At 53.3% G+C, this 16,199-nt stretch overlaps 1 protein-coding gene across 10 annotated transcripts in view; it reads right to left on the bottom strand.

Annotated features, from left to right (window-relative positions):
• The window catches only part of Phldb1 (pleckstrin homology like domain family B member 1), a 49,366-nt gene that overhangs the window by 5,797 nt on the left and 27,370 nt on the right, over positions 1–16,199 (bottom strand). For 5 of the 10 annotated variants that reach the window (XM_050156294.1, XM_050156292.1, XM_050156288.1 and 2 more), the window contains 11 exons: positions 15,764–15,919; positions 11,620–11,730; positions 11,414–11,503; positions 7,112–7,252; positions 6,872–6,974; positions 6,402–6,446; positions 5,480–5,774; positions 5,273–5,396; positions 3,804–3,950; positions 1,224–1,340; positions 895–997 (listed from right to left, as the gene is read on the bottom strand). In XM_050156294.1, coding sequence (XP_050012251.1) covers positions 895–997; positions 1,224–1,340; positions 3,804–3,950; positions 5,273–5,396; positions 5,480–5,774; positions 6,402–6,446; positions 6,872–6,974; positions 7,112–7,252; positions 11,414–11,503; positions 11,620–11,730; positions 15,764–15,919 — 1,432 coding nt within the window. The remainder of the gene's footprint in view (positions 1–894; positions 998–1,223; positions 1,341–3,803; positions 3,951–5,272; positions 5,397–5,479; positions 5,775–6,401; positions 6,447–6,871; positions 6,975–7,111; positions 7,253–11,413; positions 11,504–11,619; positions 11,731–15,763; positions 15,920–16,199) is intronic. The other 5 variants (XM_050156295.1, XM_050156291.1, XM_050156289.1 and 2 more) reach the window with 4 other exon arrangements.

The raw sequence follows: 16,199 nt of genomic DNA on the forward strand, positions 1-16,199 counted from the left end.
GGGTGATCAGGGAAGGTTTCCCAAGTGGGTAAAAGGTGAGAGGGAGCAGGCAAGGCATGGGGCCTGGGCATTCTTGACCCTGCAGCCCTCCCCTGTCCAGCTCTCTAGGTGATGGGGCTGAGTGACTGGCAGGCAGGTGGAGTACAAGTAACTTCTCAGCTGAGGCACTTCGGGTCAAGGAAAAGCCCCTCAAACCTCTCTCGTCTCTCTGCTATTATACCAGCAATGTTCCAGAAAGGTTCACTGTGCAGCAAAGACAACCAGCCCATGATGCACAGCAAATTCATGTCCTGCACAGAAAGGGACCCAGAGGACCACTGATCACAGCACAGTCTAGCCCTTGCTGACTTCGGACCACACAGCACCCCATGCTCAAAACAGGAAAGTCCAAAGCTATTCCAAGGATAGAACTCTATGCTAGAGACCGGGTAGGGGGGAGGAAGAGCAGAGTTGAATAAGGTCTCTGGTTCCTGGGATGTCCCCAGAGTCCTTGACACTGTTTAACCGACTATCTCGAAGTCTCTGAGGGGGAACAAGGGGCAGTTCCCAGGCCAGATTTTGTACCCCGTGTCTAGGTGTTCCCTGTCAGGGAAACCCACACACCGTATTTAACTCTCTGCTTGGCCCCTGCCTTCCTGACAGTGTGCACCAAGGAAGAAAGCATGGCCATCTGAAATAGGGACCGGAGTTTATCAGATCCCCCACAACACCGCAGAGCGAGAACTATGTGGAAGAATGAAGGATGTGAACCAGCTACACTCCGTACATTTTCAGAGGAGAGCCTCTGGCCCTCTACCTGAAAGCTTGGCTTCCTTCTAGCAGACCGGCCAACCCAGCTGTTGGAGCCCAGCGGTCCCAGCCCTGACTGGCCCAAGGCAGTCTGTGGGAACTCACCCGCATAATAGGAAAGGGTGCGTTTGAGCCGATCAAAGACAAACCAGCGCTTCTTCCACGATTTAATCTTGCCGCCCATCTTGGTCAAGTAGCCACGGCAGACCTGGTGGGGAATAACACTGAAGAACTATACACACGTGGAGCCCGAGCCTTTCTCCCCGAGCGGCTCCTTTAGGAGAGGCCATCACCTCTGTCTGCATGGGCAGAGGTCATCCCCAGCGTCTCAGGCTAGCACACAGGGGACCGGGACAGTCCTGACTATGTCGGGACAGCCTGAAAGCACAATTCCAAGGTTTCCCTCCCACAGCCTGAGCCACGCAGGCTGGTACCTTGCTGCTAAGCACCACATGTAGGCAGGTGTCCACCCCGTGGCCTGAAGACTCTATGTGAGTCTTCAAGTCAAAGTCCTCCTTCCGGTTGGGCAGATAGCGTGTGAGAGGCCGTGCCTGGGGACAGAGGACAGGGATGGCAGAGTTATTCCTCTTTTCTCATTGTTCCCTCGTTCTTGTTCCTTGGCTTTAGCCTTGGACCTCCCACATCTTAGCGTCACTCCCTCTCGACTCCTGTGGCTGTCACTGGCTTCACAGGACTTGGGACCAGCGTGGAGACCTGGCACACCTGTGCGGACTCGACCTAGGCCTGGGCAAAATGCTGACCAGCCAGTTCCTTGCCTCGGTTCTCCCACCTATGACAATGACAGCCATTGCTGTCTTCTTGCCCCTCCTCTCCCTGTAGACAGAATGACAAGAGGCCAGATGTGAACGTGTCCTGGGGAAAACAAGTCCCGGGGGAGAGCTGTGCTCCAGGACGGGGATGCAGGTCAGAGAGGAGCACCTCCCTAGCACTCTCAAGGGCCTGGGATCCAGCCCCACCATCAGAAGGCAAACAGAGATGGTTCAGTGGGTGAAGGAGCCTGCTGCCAAGCCTGATGACCTGATTACTGGGACTCACATAGCAGAAGGAAACTCACAAGTTGTCCTTTGACCTTTGTACATACATCTCCCCCTCCACACATACATACACTAAACACATAATATAATTAAAAGACAGAGGAAACTCTCTCTAAAACGAAAGAAAAATGAGTAAAATAATCCGCTTGGTGATTTGTTTGCATTATATTCTTTATATACGCAATATGTCCGAATATTTAATATAGAGACTCTAGACAATCACTAAGGTCTACTTCATCTCTGTTTACTAGTAAGAATTCTCCATTAACTGGGATATTTTTCTACTCTTGTTTTTCCAGAAAAACCTTAAAATGTTGCCAGGTGGCGAGGCGGAGGCAGGCAGATCTCTGTGAGTTCAACGCCAGCCTGACCTGCAGAGCAAGTTCCACAATACTCAGGGCTACACAAAGTAACCCTGTCTCAAAAAAACAAACAAAATCAAGTAAGGGAAATGTCACAAATGACATAAAATATACAATTTACAAGAGATGCAAAGATGGCTTCCTCTCCTACCAGGCCCTAGCCTCAGAGACAGAGACTGAAGGACAGGGTCTGAGAGGTGTCAGGGCTGGGACAGGAAAGGGGACAAGGTCTCTGACAAAGATTAGACCATGGTGGAAAAACTCCAGAGTTTCTGATTTTTTTTAACTTATTTTATGTGTGTTAGTGTATCTACTGCACACATGCGTATCACACAGGGGCGTGCTCAGAGGCCAGAAAGGGCACCAGGACCCTCTGGGAGAAGAATTACAGCTGTGGGAGCCACTGTGTGGTTGCTGGGAACCAAAACCTGTTTTCTCTGCAAAAGCAGTAAATGCTCTTAACAACCAAGCCATTTCTCCAGCCCCACTGGTGGTTTCTTTTCTTTCTAATTGTGTGGGGTTTTTTATTGTTGTTGTTTTTAATTGTTGCTTTTAATTGTTGCTGTTTTGTTTGTTTGTTTTGTTGATTGGTTGGCTTTTCCGAGACAGGGTTTCTAAGTGTATCCCTGGCTGTCCTAAAACTAGCTCTGTAGACCATGCTGGCCTCAAACTCACAGAGATCCTCTGGCCTCTGCCTCTGGGGTGCTGGGATTAAAGGTGTGCACCATCATCACCCTGCCTAGCTTATAGAGATTTCTTAATTATCAAAGCCCAGTACGGGTCCTACCCCCTAGATTTTATGTTACCACATCTCAGAAAACAAGGGAGCTGTGGTTGTTGGTCCCTCTACAGGGAGGTCCCAGAGGACCCCAGCTTGGGGAAGACTATGGAGACTCAATCAGAAGGAGCCACCTGGCTGAGTTCCATAGCACTCACGGGGTGAGGGACCAGGCACACACGTAGATGTCCTTGCTCAGCCCCTTTTCTCCTCCCCCTGCTTCTATCTCTCCCGGGGAACGTCTGGTTTTGAGCAATGAGAGATTTTTGCCTGAGGAGAAGTTATACACTAAACGTTAGAGTAAGGTTGTCCACAAGTGACAGAGACTGGAGCCCAAAGGCCCTATGAGGAGAAGAGGGCTGGCACACAAGGGGCACCATGCAAGACTGGCAGCTGGTAGAAGGGACAGATAGCATAGACTCCCAAAACTGGACAGGGCCCTAGAGAAGCCAAGGCGGCCGTTCTGATTCTTACCAATCCTGTAACTCTGGAGGTGTACCTAGAATCCCACGTCTTTGTCTCTCTGCGTACCCAGAATCCTGCGTCTTTGTCTCTCTCTATAAATATGACTTTGTAGTGGTCGCTTAGGTGTGCCTTTCTTCAGACCCTCTGATTCCAGAGACACATAGGAGGGTGGACAGCTCCACACCCCACCCACCCCAACGCAAGCACCAACAAACCCTCATGCGTTTGCTGTAGCCACCAATGAATTCCAGGTGGAATGCTGCCCGGGAGGCCCACAGTAATCTTTTCTGGCTGCCGGGCTCCACTGCCCGGTACAGGGGGCCTGCTTCATAGCCAGGTCAAGCCGACCATTACCTGGGAAAACTGCTTCTCCCGCAGCTTCACTTCCTTCTCCACCAGCTGCTGCCTGCGGGCGCTCTCAGTCTGCAGCCTCCTTTCGGCTTGCTCCCGCCTCCGCCTTTCCTCCTCCAGGGCCTGCCTCCGTAGTTCCATCTCCCGCTCCTGCAGAAAGGAAAAGAGGGGTCAGTGACCTCAGGCCTGCACAGAGTTACAGACCCTGGACACTGGTGGCACTAAGCAAGCATGTCATTAAAGACCACCCTCTCCCGGCTAAGGATAAACGCTTCAAACACTGGCTCTGGTAGCACGTTATGGGCTATACACCCTGCCAAATCCTTCACACTCCCCACGCCTCAGCTACCTCATTAGGAAACTGGGCTTCAACAAATCTGCTTCTGGGAATGGGGTAAAAGTTCAAAGAAGTCAGATATGCCATCAGATTCCAGCACAAAAATAGCACTCAATAAAGTGAGTCTTGTATAACTTTCTTTTATGGAGACAGGGTCTCATGTTACTCTGGCTGGCCTAGAACTCTATGTAGACCAAGTTGGTCTCTAACTCAGAGATCCATCCGCCTCTACCTCCTAAGTGCTGAGATTAGAGGTGGATGCCACCACACCTGGTTCTAACAAAATAAATATTTTTATTTACTTCTCCATGCATGTGCGTGCGTGTGCACTAGCATGTGCACGTCACGTATGTGCAGGTGTCCACGGAAGCAAGAAGAGGGTGTCAGGTCCCTAGGAGATGGAGTCATAGAAAACTGTGGCCCTCTGCCAGAGCAGCGAGCCCCCTTCACTGCTGAGCCAGCTCTCCAGCCCCAGGCTCTTACAATTTTACATGAATTCCTAGAGCATGTGCTAGTAAGCTTTTTCTTTTAATTATTTAATTTTATGTGCACTGGTGTGAGGGTATCAGATTCCCTGGAACTAAGTTAACAGGCAGGTGTGAGCCGCCATGTGGGTGCTGGGAAGATTTGAACCCTGGTCCTCCGGAAAGGCAGTCATCTCTAACTTTCTCTCCAAGAGAGGTTTATAAACTTGCCTCAATTTGATGTCAATAACATGGAGACATCTTTTTTAGCTGGTCTTCCATCCATATGGTCAGTTCTTCCTCTTTTTCCAGCCCCTGTGATTCCTCAGTCCCACTAACCAACGTCTCTGCCCTGACTTAGGTACCCACCTTTCTTTTTCTTTTTGATCCTCTACCTCAACCCCACGTTCTGCTTTTCCAAATTATCCCCAAGGAGAATGTCCCCCTACTTAGGTTCCCACAAGGTCCATAGGATGGGGCATGAGACTGAAGCTACCCTATAGGAAACACAGGGCTGGACAGAGTGACAACTGCCCATGTTCCAGGGGTTGGGACGCTGTAGCCTGCCCAAGTCTCCCAGGCCACACTTGAGAAATACAAACTTTTACTATAAAGTTAATGTGGGCAGAAGGGCTTGGGGTACGGCAGGAGGAAGGCAGCTCCGTGCTCACCACCTGCTGCCTCCTGGCTCCAGTCAGCCTCACCCTGGACTCCATGAGCCGGCTCTTCTCTGCATGAGCTTCCTTTAGCATCTTCTCCATCTCCTCGATCTTGCCCATGTCCAAACCACTGGCACTAGGGAGGGAAGAGGAAGAGAGAGCTCGTCAAGTGAGCTCAAGGGTGCCAGGCACAAGCAGAAGGCCAGAGGGAGGAGGCACCTGGACATGTTGTCAGGGGAGCAGGCTGAGTTGCCCCCTGTAGAGAGGCTGGTCTCCATGCTGTCCGAGCTCTCCAGGCTCAGGGTGTCATAAGCATGTTCACCCTCCTCGCCACGCTCCCTGCCAGCTGGCAGGTGGTGCAGGATAGAATGGTGCATGAGTGCTGGGAAGCCCGAGGGGCCTGCTGCAAAGGGTGCCGCACCGTGCAGGGCATCCCACTGGCACTGGGCCTCAGCGGCTGCTTTCTGCTTCAGCTCGGCCAGTCGCCGCCGCTGCTCCTCAATCACCTGGTGCCCTGCAGGAGGGGCAGTGGGTTCACAGAGGGCTCCTCACTCACCGGGGGTGGGAAGACTGGAGCATCACAGAGAGAGGAGGCAGGCAGGAAGAGGCTAACGCAGAGCAGCCCCTGCCCCACAGCTGCCTGGTTCCCATAGCTCTAGGCCAATGGCCCCTGCAGTCATGTAGGCCCGTGTTTGCAGTCTGAGTTCAGGCCTCTTTCCGCATCCCGGGCACACACAGGGCACACGACTGCCCTGGTAGTGCCCAGGCAGTATGCCAGCCAGCTGTTCCAGCTCGCAACTGAGGCCTGTACAGATGAGCAGGGCACATGCACCCACCATGTCTGCTGGGGAGGGAGAAGGGGAGTTGGTGGGAACCCCCAGACAGTGCAGGCCCCCAGCAATGCAGAAGCAATGGCAGCCAGAGCAGGAGGGAAGGCAAGGAAACTGGAAAGCATAGCTAAGCGCAACAGGAAGGTGAGCTGGACCGGAAGCCAGCCAAGCACCCTAGCCCGGTGAGGCCAGAGGGTGGGGGTAGGGTGGGTAACGCCAGCAGGCAGCAGAGCCTGGGCAGGACACATCATGCTAATGTCAGGACAGGGGCTGCCTGGCCAAAGCAATGTCCTGAGTAACCAATGCTCTACCTGCTGGGTCGTCGGGTGGGAGGGGCTCGGCAGGAAGTGACTCGACTGGTGTGGGGGGCCCAGGGCAGAGGGTGCAGGAGAGAGACACAGAGGGGATAAGAGGAGAGAGAGGCACAGACATGGGCTTTCAAAACAACTGAAACACACATAGCCACAGGGCTCCTGTCTGAAGAGCCAGTGTCTCAGGAAACCATTGCTGGAGGGCCTCATCACATCCACCCACTGCTTCCAATGTCCACCCTACTTGGTCAAAGATGGGCCCTCTAAGATGTCACAAGTCCTCAGACCCTGAGTCCCCTGTCCTGGGGTCTTCTGAGAACTCCCAGGAAGATCTTCATGAGATCTGAATCTTTGCTGCTCTTGCCCAGATCCCAGTGACAGGAAACCTGGGCGGGTTGAGCGTGCACGAGGTGACAGAAGCTCTGCCCGGGGAATGGAGACAGAGGCAGGCTGGCATTACAGCCACTTACCCTTCTGCTGTAGGGCCAGTTGGCGCTTAGTCTCGATATCCTGCAGCGTGGCTGCCAGGTTGCGAGGAAGGCTGCTGGTGCCATTCTGGGCAAGCAGGGCACTCTGCAAGGTGGGGGGATGTAGGAGCGCTAGTATTGGAGCTCAGGGGACCCCATTCCAAGCCTAATGTCTGCAAGGACAGCTTTAGCCTCTGCCCAACATGGCTGTCTCCATCCCCGACACCACACATGTCCTCAGACCTTTGGTGATGGACTACGGCCCAGGGTAGCCACGCTGAGCTGTGAGGAGGAGGATGAAGAGCCTGAGGAGGAGGGGAGAGGACCACTACGGGTCCGCGGCAGAGGGCTGGTGGCCTCGCCGTCCATCTTGGAGCGGTAAACCTGGAAGGGAAAGGTATTGCCCAGTGATCACCCAGCTTCCCCACCAGCTGCTGCTTCATGGCATCTAGATCAGCTGTGATCCAAGGCACTACCCCAGGACAAGGCCTCTGAGCCCTTCTGGCTCCAGCAGTCAAGGCTTGTGAGTCAGCCCAGTGGGCAGAAGCTACTGGCAACTGCCCAACCACCTTTCTAGGCCCTTCCTCCCTGAGCCAATCTCTGGCCCAGGCCTGAATCTGAGGAAGGACCTATGAAGTGACCCATGCACGAAGTTAGTGTCAGCTGGACAGGGTTCTGCAGGAGACTAAGTGAAGGCCATTAACAGGCTGTGTGGCCTTGAGCCACACATCTCCCTACCCTGCATCTGTAACGGAAAGGGCAGAGCTAGATGAAGCCCCGGCCAAACTCCCTCGCGGTGCTGACATGCAGCACATCTGGCAGCACATCTGGCCTTCGGAGTCAGGAATGCCGAGTCTCCATACTGCTTCCGAGCTGAGTGGCTTGGGTGAGACCGGTTCATGTTCCCCCATGCCTCAGCCTTTGATCTATACAACGAGGGCTAATACCGTCTACCTCAAAGGCCTGTGGTGGGGATTCAATGCATCAAAAGCCGTCAAAGTCTCCAGCCAGCTTGGCACCTGATAGAGTGACCCCCTGTGTTTACATGAATAGATCCTCCCGAAGGGACCACAGGATGTTAGCTGAGGTCACAGCCCCAGAGGTACAGCTCCTTCACTAAAGAATGAGTGAAGAGGTGGGATCACAGGCACTATGGCTCAGCAGGGGAGCACACTTTGGTGGCACAAGTGCCTCCCACAATCCGCAAACTGCTGGAGACTCAGATATGACGGTGGTCACAGCTGGCTTTCTAGGGCTGTCACTTCGGAGAACCTGCCACCCTCTTTTCTGCCTCCAAGTATCACCCATGAGAAGACCGGGAAAATAAAATACCAGCAGCTTCCCTGAGTGACAGCAGGCCCGAGGGCACGTCAAGCCCCCAGTCCGCGTGAGAAACTCTGGGGAAAATGTCCTTCTAATGGTCACTCAATCCCAACCCCCATGGACTCAGGTGCTGGACTCCCTAGCTTCCCAAAGTGCCAAAATGGCAAGATGGATGCCCAGGAAAAGACCCTTGTTGCCCTCTCTGGGCTTACAGGCCTCTCCGTGCCCTGCTGGGTAACCACATGACAAGGTGTACGTTGTGCCTGAAGGATTGGCAGTGCGTGCTCAGAGCGGACATGCACAGGACCTGGGAAGACAGGCAGCGAAGGTTACCTGCAGCTGACGAGAGGCTTTGGCAGGCAGAGGCGGGGGAGAGGAGCGAGGGGAGGCTGCAGCGAGGCCAGTCCCCAGCCCGGCCATCAGCTCCTGGTACCACTGCTCTAAGTCTACAGCAGGGAGCAGCAGCTTCTCCATCTGGAGGGGCATGGGGAAGGCAAGGATGGAGAGGAAGGGCAGAGACGGGAGGGGAGAGATGGGAAGAAGAAAAAGAAGGCGGGAAGGGAAAGAGAGGCCGCAACAGGGAAATGGGAAGGAAAGGAAGAGGGAGGAAGGGAGGGAGGGAGGAGAGCATCAGGAGAAGAAGAGAAAAACAGTAAGGCAACAGTCACAAGGACGGGGCTGGGAGCAAAGAGAAACAGTCAGGACACAAGTTCTAGGGCACAGACTTGTGCTTTGTCAGCCTGGCACCTGCAGTCATCAGACATAGACTTAGGCCCTCAGCTGGCTTAAAACTCAGAGGCCAGTGAGCGGGGGCAACACACACACACACACAGTCACGCCAGCCATGGAATGGGGGTAGCGAGGACACACAGACCACCAACCTTAGATGAAGGCGTGATGGAAGCGAAGGAAGAAGAGGGCAGCGTGGGAGGAAGACGGGTGATGGGAACCAGGTCCCGGGAGGCAGAAGCCCAGGAAGGCAGGCCTGGCGAAGGGGCTGGGGGCATGGGTGAGGTGCCCCACATCACTTTTAGCTGCTCAAGCGTCACGTACTTGAGAGGCGGCCAGCCACAGGAGGGAATACAAGAGGTTAATGGGAGCAGAACCCAAGATATGGCCCTGACCACTGGGGAGGAGAAAGGTCGCAGTTTAGAAGGTCAACTCTGAGTCTCCTTGGAGATGAAAAGACAGGGTTTGGCCTTCCCAGACCACTGGGTGCTGAGGAGAGCTCCTAAGATCCCACGGAAGAAGATGAACCGTGTTCAACCCTCTATGCCAAGCTCAAGACCCCTTTGCCCCTGGCCCCCACCCAGGCTGAGAGGCAATGGAGGCCCCTGGGCATAGGTGGGCACACTCTGTGGCTGGTACCTCGCTGTCAGGCAGGGACTGGGGGAGTCTGGCGGGGCAGGCAGCAGAAGCATAGGGGTCCAAGCGAAAGCAGAACTGGAGAACCTCAGCCAGGCTCACATACTCCTAGGGTGCCCAGGGTGGGGGACAGAGAAGAGGTTAACAGGTTCGATCAAGTCCTCAATATCTCCACACTCCATGCCAGGCTAGAGTCACTACTTCACATCGCTGCAGAGTCCACAGTGGAACAGGGCACTCGGCAGCCAAGTATGGCCACAACGGCTGGGGGGAAAGTGGGCTTGAAAGAGGGAGGCAGAACTAACTACGGAAGGCTCTGCTCGACCTCTACTTTGGAGATGAGTGTAGCATTTAGTTGCTGCCCAGAGAAAAACCAACACAGCCATATATGAATTGGTACTGGGCAGGGAGCAAGTGAGGATGCCTAGAGAAGGTCTTCCTTCCAAAAGCCCAGTGAGAATCAGAACCCAGCTCCTAGAGTCCCATCTGCCTCTATCACACTGGGCATCCCCAGCTGGGCACACGCATGCAGTGCTAAATACTAGTCATGGCACTGCCCAGGAAGAGGACAGGTCCCCAAGGGTCGAATATCAGAACAGGCGAGAGGAGAGACCACTAAGGCCTGAACGAGACAAACTGAGAAACAGGCCTGGCGTCGGCAGAGAGCAGGCAGGAAAATGGGTTGGGTAAGTACTTGGAAAAGCATCAGTCCACTTTACTGGAGGCTGGAGGACAGGAACTGGATACTCCATCACTAGTCCCCAAGCCTTGAGGTGATCTGGGTGCTGGTCACCCACAGTGAGCTTAGCCAAAGCACAGGATCCTTAGGCTGCCTATCCAGGGCACCCCATCTAGCCCCAGAGCTACGCTATCTTCTGGGGTCAGAGAAAAGGAAGATGAGGCAGAGTTCAGTGTGCCGTGAGCATCAGAGAATGGCGTGCAGACCGCAAGCAAACGCAAAGGCAAAAGCACGCTAACATCCAGTATGGGCTGCCCAGGCACTCCGCGAATGACAAGATGGCACACTCACGCAAACTCTCAAACTGCCAGCCCAAGGAGATGCCACATGCCCTTCCGCCCTCCCTGGGAAGTGCCGGAGGCAGGAGTTTGGTTAGCAGGCAGACAGGCAGAGGGCAAAGCAGAGCAGGCAGGCAGCTGCCGTTACCTCTTGTGCTTTTGGACAGAGCTGAGTGGAAGCAGGAGGGGTTAAGGGAACAGAGGACGCCCCAGCCTGAGAAGACCTTGGGGATGGGCCCAGAGCCTTGGTCTCCAGCCCCATCTCTGAGGACACGGAGATGGACAGCTGAGCCTACAAGAGGACACATGGTGGGTGAGAGGGGCCTCACCCCTAATGCTCAACTCAACCCCCTGCTCCAGACCTAAGCTGTCTGGGCAATAAGACAGAGAAAAGGAGAGAAATGTCGGGAAACCAGCTGGACTTCCCACACTAGAAGTGAAGATTTGGGAAAGAACCATTCAACTTAAGGCCCCCTTCTAGGCTGAAAGCCTAGCTTTAGACAGAAGCCCAGGAGGCCTGGGGTAATGATCCATGGTCCCTGTATTCCTCTTTAGCGAGGTTCACCCAGTCCTGAGCCATTCCAAATTCTGAGCTCTCCACCACCCCTCCTAGGGACCCTGGGCCTCTCACATAAACTCAGCCACCCAAAAAGTGTGAGGTGCCAAAGGCAACTAGAGGCTGGTGGTTGTGAAGAGGTCAGCCCCCAAGGCCATCTTCTTCTAATCTTGACAGGAAGTGCACCTCACTCAACCACCCAAGATGAAGGTGGCACACCTTGCTCCTGAGTCTCCCGCATCCCCCAAGCCTAACGCTGGGGCTAACCCAGCCAGCCGTGTTACCTCTTTGAGGGTTGAGGTGGTCTTCGGAAAAGGCCTCCCGCCCGTCAGTGCATGGTATCGCCTCTCGAGCACGGTCAGTTTCTCCTTCTCCTGGAGGCCAGGACAGCAGGGTCAGAGCCATGGAAGCCAAGAGGGAGGGCCCGCACCCAACTCCTGTGCGGGCAATCCCACCCCGTGTCTCTCTCCCGGGACTCAAGGCCAGCTACCTTTTGCAGTAGCTGCAGGGCGGCATTCTTGTCCCGGGCCAGACGCTCTGACTCCTGCAGTGCTTGGGCCCGGATCTGCCCAGCCTGACTGTCCAGTACAGCGAGGCGCTCCTGAGGAAAAGGGATGAAATCAGGCCCTGGAGGGACATAACTCAGCCCAAAGTTTGGCTGAATCTCCTGTCCAAAGACCAAGGAGTCTGTGACAGTAACCATCATACTCTCCTGCTTGGCTTCAACTCACCCCAGAAGAATCCTGGCTAAAGAGGTCAGCTCCTTCCCTCGTTCCTCTCTCACCCAGTGACCTTGTGTCACTAGACGAGCTAGCTGCAACCAATCCTCTATTCCCTCACCATGTAGCCAATGGTTCCTAAAGCGGTAACACTGAACAGTGAGCCCTCTGCCGACCCCCTCACATTCCCCATCACTAGAATTCGGGCCCTCCACTTCCTGCTGGGGTTTGTTTTCTCTCTCTCTCTCTCTCTCTCTCTCTCTCTCTCTCTCTCTCTCTCTCTCAATGTTTAGATCCACTCTGCATTTCTACCCATTTTCCTAAAGTAGCCTCCGAACCTTGTTCGGTTATCTGAATTTCCTCACATCCTAAAAAGAATGCCATATTACTTATGTAATATTATCTGCCTGATTTTGGTTTTTTGGTCTTGCTAAATAAACCGAACTGTCTTTAAGTTCACTAGATAGTCCAGGCTTGCTTTAACACACTCTGTAAGTCCAGACTGGCCTTAAACTGACTTTGAGGTCGAGGCAAGTCTTGAACTCAAGGCGATCTTTTTGCCTCAGCCTCCTCAGACTGAACCATTGCCACATCTTTTCCTTTAGTTTGGAGATGAGGTCTCCTGCTCCTTGGGCTGGACTTGAATTCCTGGGCTCAAGCACTCTTTTTGCCTCATCCCAGAGAAACTGGGACATAACCTTAGAACTCAAGTGTGGACCACAACTGTGGCTTTTCAGTAACTTTTAAAAAACTCAACAAGAGCTGGGTGGTAGTAGTGAGTGCTTTTAATCCCAACACTCGGGAGGCAAAGATAGGTGGATCTCTGTGAGTCTGAGGCTAGCCTGGTCTACAGGTGAGTTCCAGGGCAGGCTCCAAAGTTACTGAGAAACCCTGATTAGAACCTTCCCCCAAAACAAAACAAAAACTCAGCAAGTGGGGCCTGGAAAAATGGCTCAAGGGTTAAGAGCATTGGCTGTTCTTCCAGACGACCTGGGTTCAATTCCCAGGATCTGCATGGCAGCTCACAACTTCCTGTAACTCCAGTCCCAGGGGAGCCAACACATACATGGTATACAGACACCCAAAAAGGCAGAACATTCGAATAAATAAACATAAAAAAAAAACAACACAAAAAACAGCAAGGCCAAATCACCCATGTCCTCAAAACCTTTTTGTGGCTCTTTACTAGCCCCAGACAGAACACAAACTCCCTACCCAGCATTGGAGGGCTCTCAGAGCCGGTGCCCCGCCCACTGGTCCCTCCACACACCCTGGCTCTACCATGCTGCGCTCTGTGCCACTGTAGACTTAGTCCTCATCCATCACCCTCTTGGCCCAGGAGGGAGGCTCCTCCTCCTCTCCAAGCATTCCTTGACTGCCATTCCATTTCCTTGTTCCTGTCTCCGTATTCACATTAGTCCACATCCATCCACCTCGCCTTACTGTGATCTGTGACTGTCTCCAACACCACCTCCGCCCTCCCGTAAGATCAGGGCAGACCAGTGCCATTTCTGTCTCCACACCCCAACAGGGCTTAGTGCAGTCCCTGGCTCAACAATCATATGCTAAAAGAAAATGAAAACATTTTGAGAGGAAAAGATGAGAGCTCAGGCAAAGTGTGTTAAATCTTAGACGGTCTTAAACCACCACTCTTCCGAGCAGCATGGGTGAAGGCAGCAAGGAGAAGGGAGCTATCCTAAACCTGGAGTCAGCCCAGGCCAAGCCTCCCTCCGCCCCCACAGACAGGAACCCTCCTGGCAACAGCAGCCACTTACTCTAACCGAGGAGGACTGGGGTGCTCCCGAATGTTATTTTTTTTAAATCTGTTACTCCATCTAATCTTATGAAGCAGGTGCTTTTATGCCCATTTTAGAGATGTTTAGGGTTAGAATCTTTTGGGTAGTGGTAGACTTAGGACTAACACCAGATCTGGAGGATTCCAAGGCCAGCTTTCTCAACCACTCAGAACCATACTGGACCGATACATCAGCTGTATCTGTTTTCCAGGGAAAACAGAGCCAGAGGGAACTCTGCAGCTACAAGGGCAAAGCTCACAGGGAGGACAGGAAAAAAATGTCATCACACATACAGACACACACATACGCACACATCCTAGGTGTTAACTTCACAGGGAGGATAGAAAAGAATATCATAGCACACACCACACACACACACACACACACACCCCCTAGGTGTTAAGTTCACAAGGAAGATAGAAAAGAATGTCATAGCACCACACATACACACACACACAAACACACACACACACACACACACACACACACACCCTAGGTGTTAAGGGCTGAGCAGGTTTCCTGAGCCCTAGGCTGGTCACAAAGAGGAGAGACACAGTCGTTAGAGATGATTCCCTCCAGACCACTAATGAATGGGACCAGCTGATCTAAGCCTCCTGGTTGTGTTCCCTCCAGGTGAACGGGGAACAGGAAGAGGTGCCAACCCAGACCATATGGAGAACAGCAAACATGCCTTGGGCCTTGAAGCTAGCAGCCTTGCGTTCCCACTCTGACTCTGAAGTTTATACTCTGGAAGGCTCTGTGCAAACCATGGCTTCTGAGTTCTAGTTACTCATCTATAAAGTGAGGCAGAGCGCCTACCTTATGAGACACCCTAAGGACAGCACAAGAAAACCCAAGGGGAGGTCCTAGCTGGGCACATGAGCTTGGGAAACTTTAGTTTCCTTCCTTTCCTACATTTTCTGTCAGGGCAGTAAGTACATCTTAAAAATGTTTATTTTATGTGGATATGTGTGCCTGTGTGTCTGTGTACCTATGTACGGGAGCTGGAGGAGGTCAGAAAAGGTGCTGGATCCCCTGGAACCGGGGTTAGGGACGATTGTAAACCACCATGTGACGTGGGTGATGGGAATCAAATCTGGGTCCTCTGGAAAAGCAGCCAGTATCCTGAGTCATCTTTCCAGTCCCCCACGATAGGTGTGTTTTTACGGCAGAACAGATCAGGGAGGGGAACGAGGGATCTGGGCCTATGACATCCGGTGGTTCCCGCTGACCATCAAACCCGGGCTGGCCAGCAAGTCCCATCTCACCACATCTGAACCCTACTCCCTAGACCTCACTATCCTCACCTTCCATCTCAGTCTAGCCAGAAAACTGCACGGGGATCTTTGACGTGGGTATCACAGAGTTTGGACATCACCTAGACCATCCTCCCTAACCCTTTCCTGCTTCTTCTGAACACCTGTCCCAGCCTTCTGTCACCAGCTACACTTGGTGTGACTGAGATCAGTAGAGGACCACAGCGTTAGCAAATCAGAGCGGACCAGAGACAATGCTCCATCTTCTCACTATGCATACAGTATTGCCTGAGCTGGACCAAAGCAGGAACCCAGATGGTTATTCTTCCTATTGTCAAGTCGATAGGCTAGCATCCAGATCTTAAGTCTCTGTGTGCATCCCAGCACTTCCAACAGCTCTAGAAAGGCACGGACAGGAATAAAGGTGTAGCTGAATGGCAGAGTATGTGCTTGGAATACAGAAGGCCCTGGGCTCAATGGTGAACACCATAAGATGACATTCAAGGGTGGTAGCCAGGCACCTCGGCCAGTCTCTTCCTCCATCTCCGTCTCTCTTACTGGCCAAACTACTGCCAGCCCATGTGAGCCAATTCCACTTTCCCTTGAGAAACTGTGGAGAGCCTGGGCTTAGAACTACTAGCTATTCTTGCTAAGCCTTAGTCACAGTCATACTCTATTCTGCCTTTATATATTAATTTCACACCAGCCTTATAGCTCTCATTTTTACTGATAATCACTAGGAAAAGGAGACACGAAAAGGTGTCTTTTGTGCCTTAACTTTCACAAAGTCACAGGCTGTGACTCAACCCCAGGTCACTAGCCTCCATCTGTCACTAGCCTGTCCGGGAGTGAGCAGCGCACACCTTCCTCTTGGTCACGCTGCGCAACAGCTCAGCCTTGCTCCGTAGCAGCCCCTGGCCTGCCAGTTCCCGCTCCTCCTCCACGCGGCTCTCCCGCTCCAGTTGCTGGAACTCCAGGTCCTCAAAGAGCTTTGTCTCAGTCTCCAGAGCGTCTGCCTCCTTCAACGACAGTGAAGTCTGGGGTTGGGTGGGGAGTGCTCTCAAAGACACTCTGGGCCAGGAGGACCAGGCCACAGAGTCAAAAGTTATGGGGGCTGGACCCGGGGCAACTGGGGAAGGAACCGGCCCCACTCCCCAACTCCCTCTGCTCGGTTGGCTGAGCCCTGTTCGTGGACGTCGCCGTCTGAAGCGCTGATCCCCACCCAACCTTGCCGGTCCCCTTCCGAGCCACTGCACCGACCCTAGTGTCCGGCAGGTACTGCAGGGGCCAGGTGGTCCC

The sequence above is a fragment of the Alexandromys fortis genome, unplaced genomic scaffold (assembly GCF_014885135.2).
Source record: "Alexandromys fortis isolate MF-2015 unplaced genomic scaffold, M_Fortis_MF-2015_v1.1 scaffold_89, whole genome shotgun sequence".
NCBI lineage: Eukaryota > Metazoa > Chordata > Mammalia > Rodentia > Cricetidae > Alexandromys > Alexandromys fortis.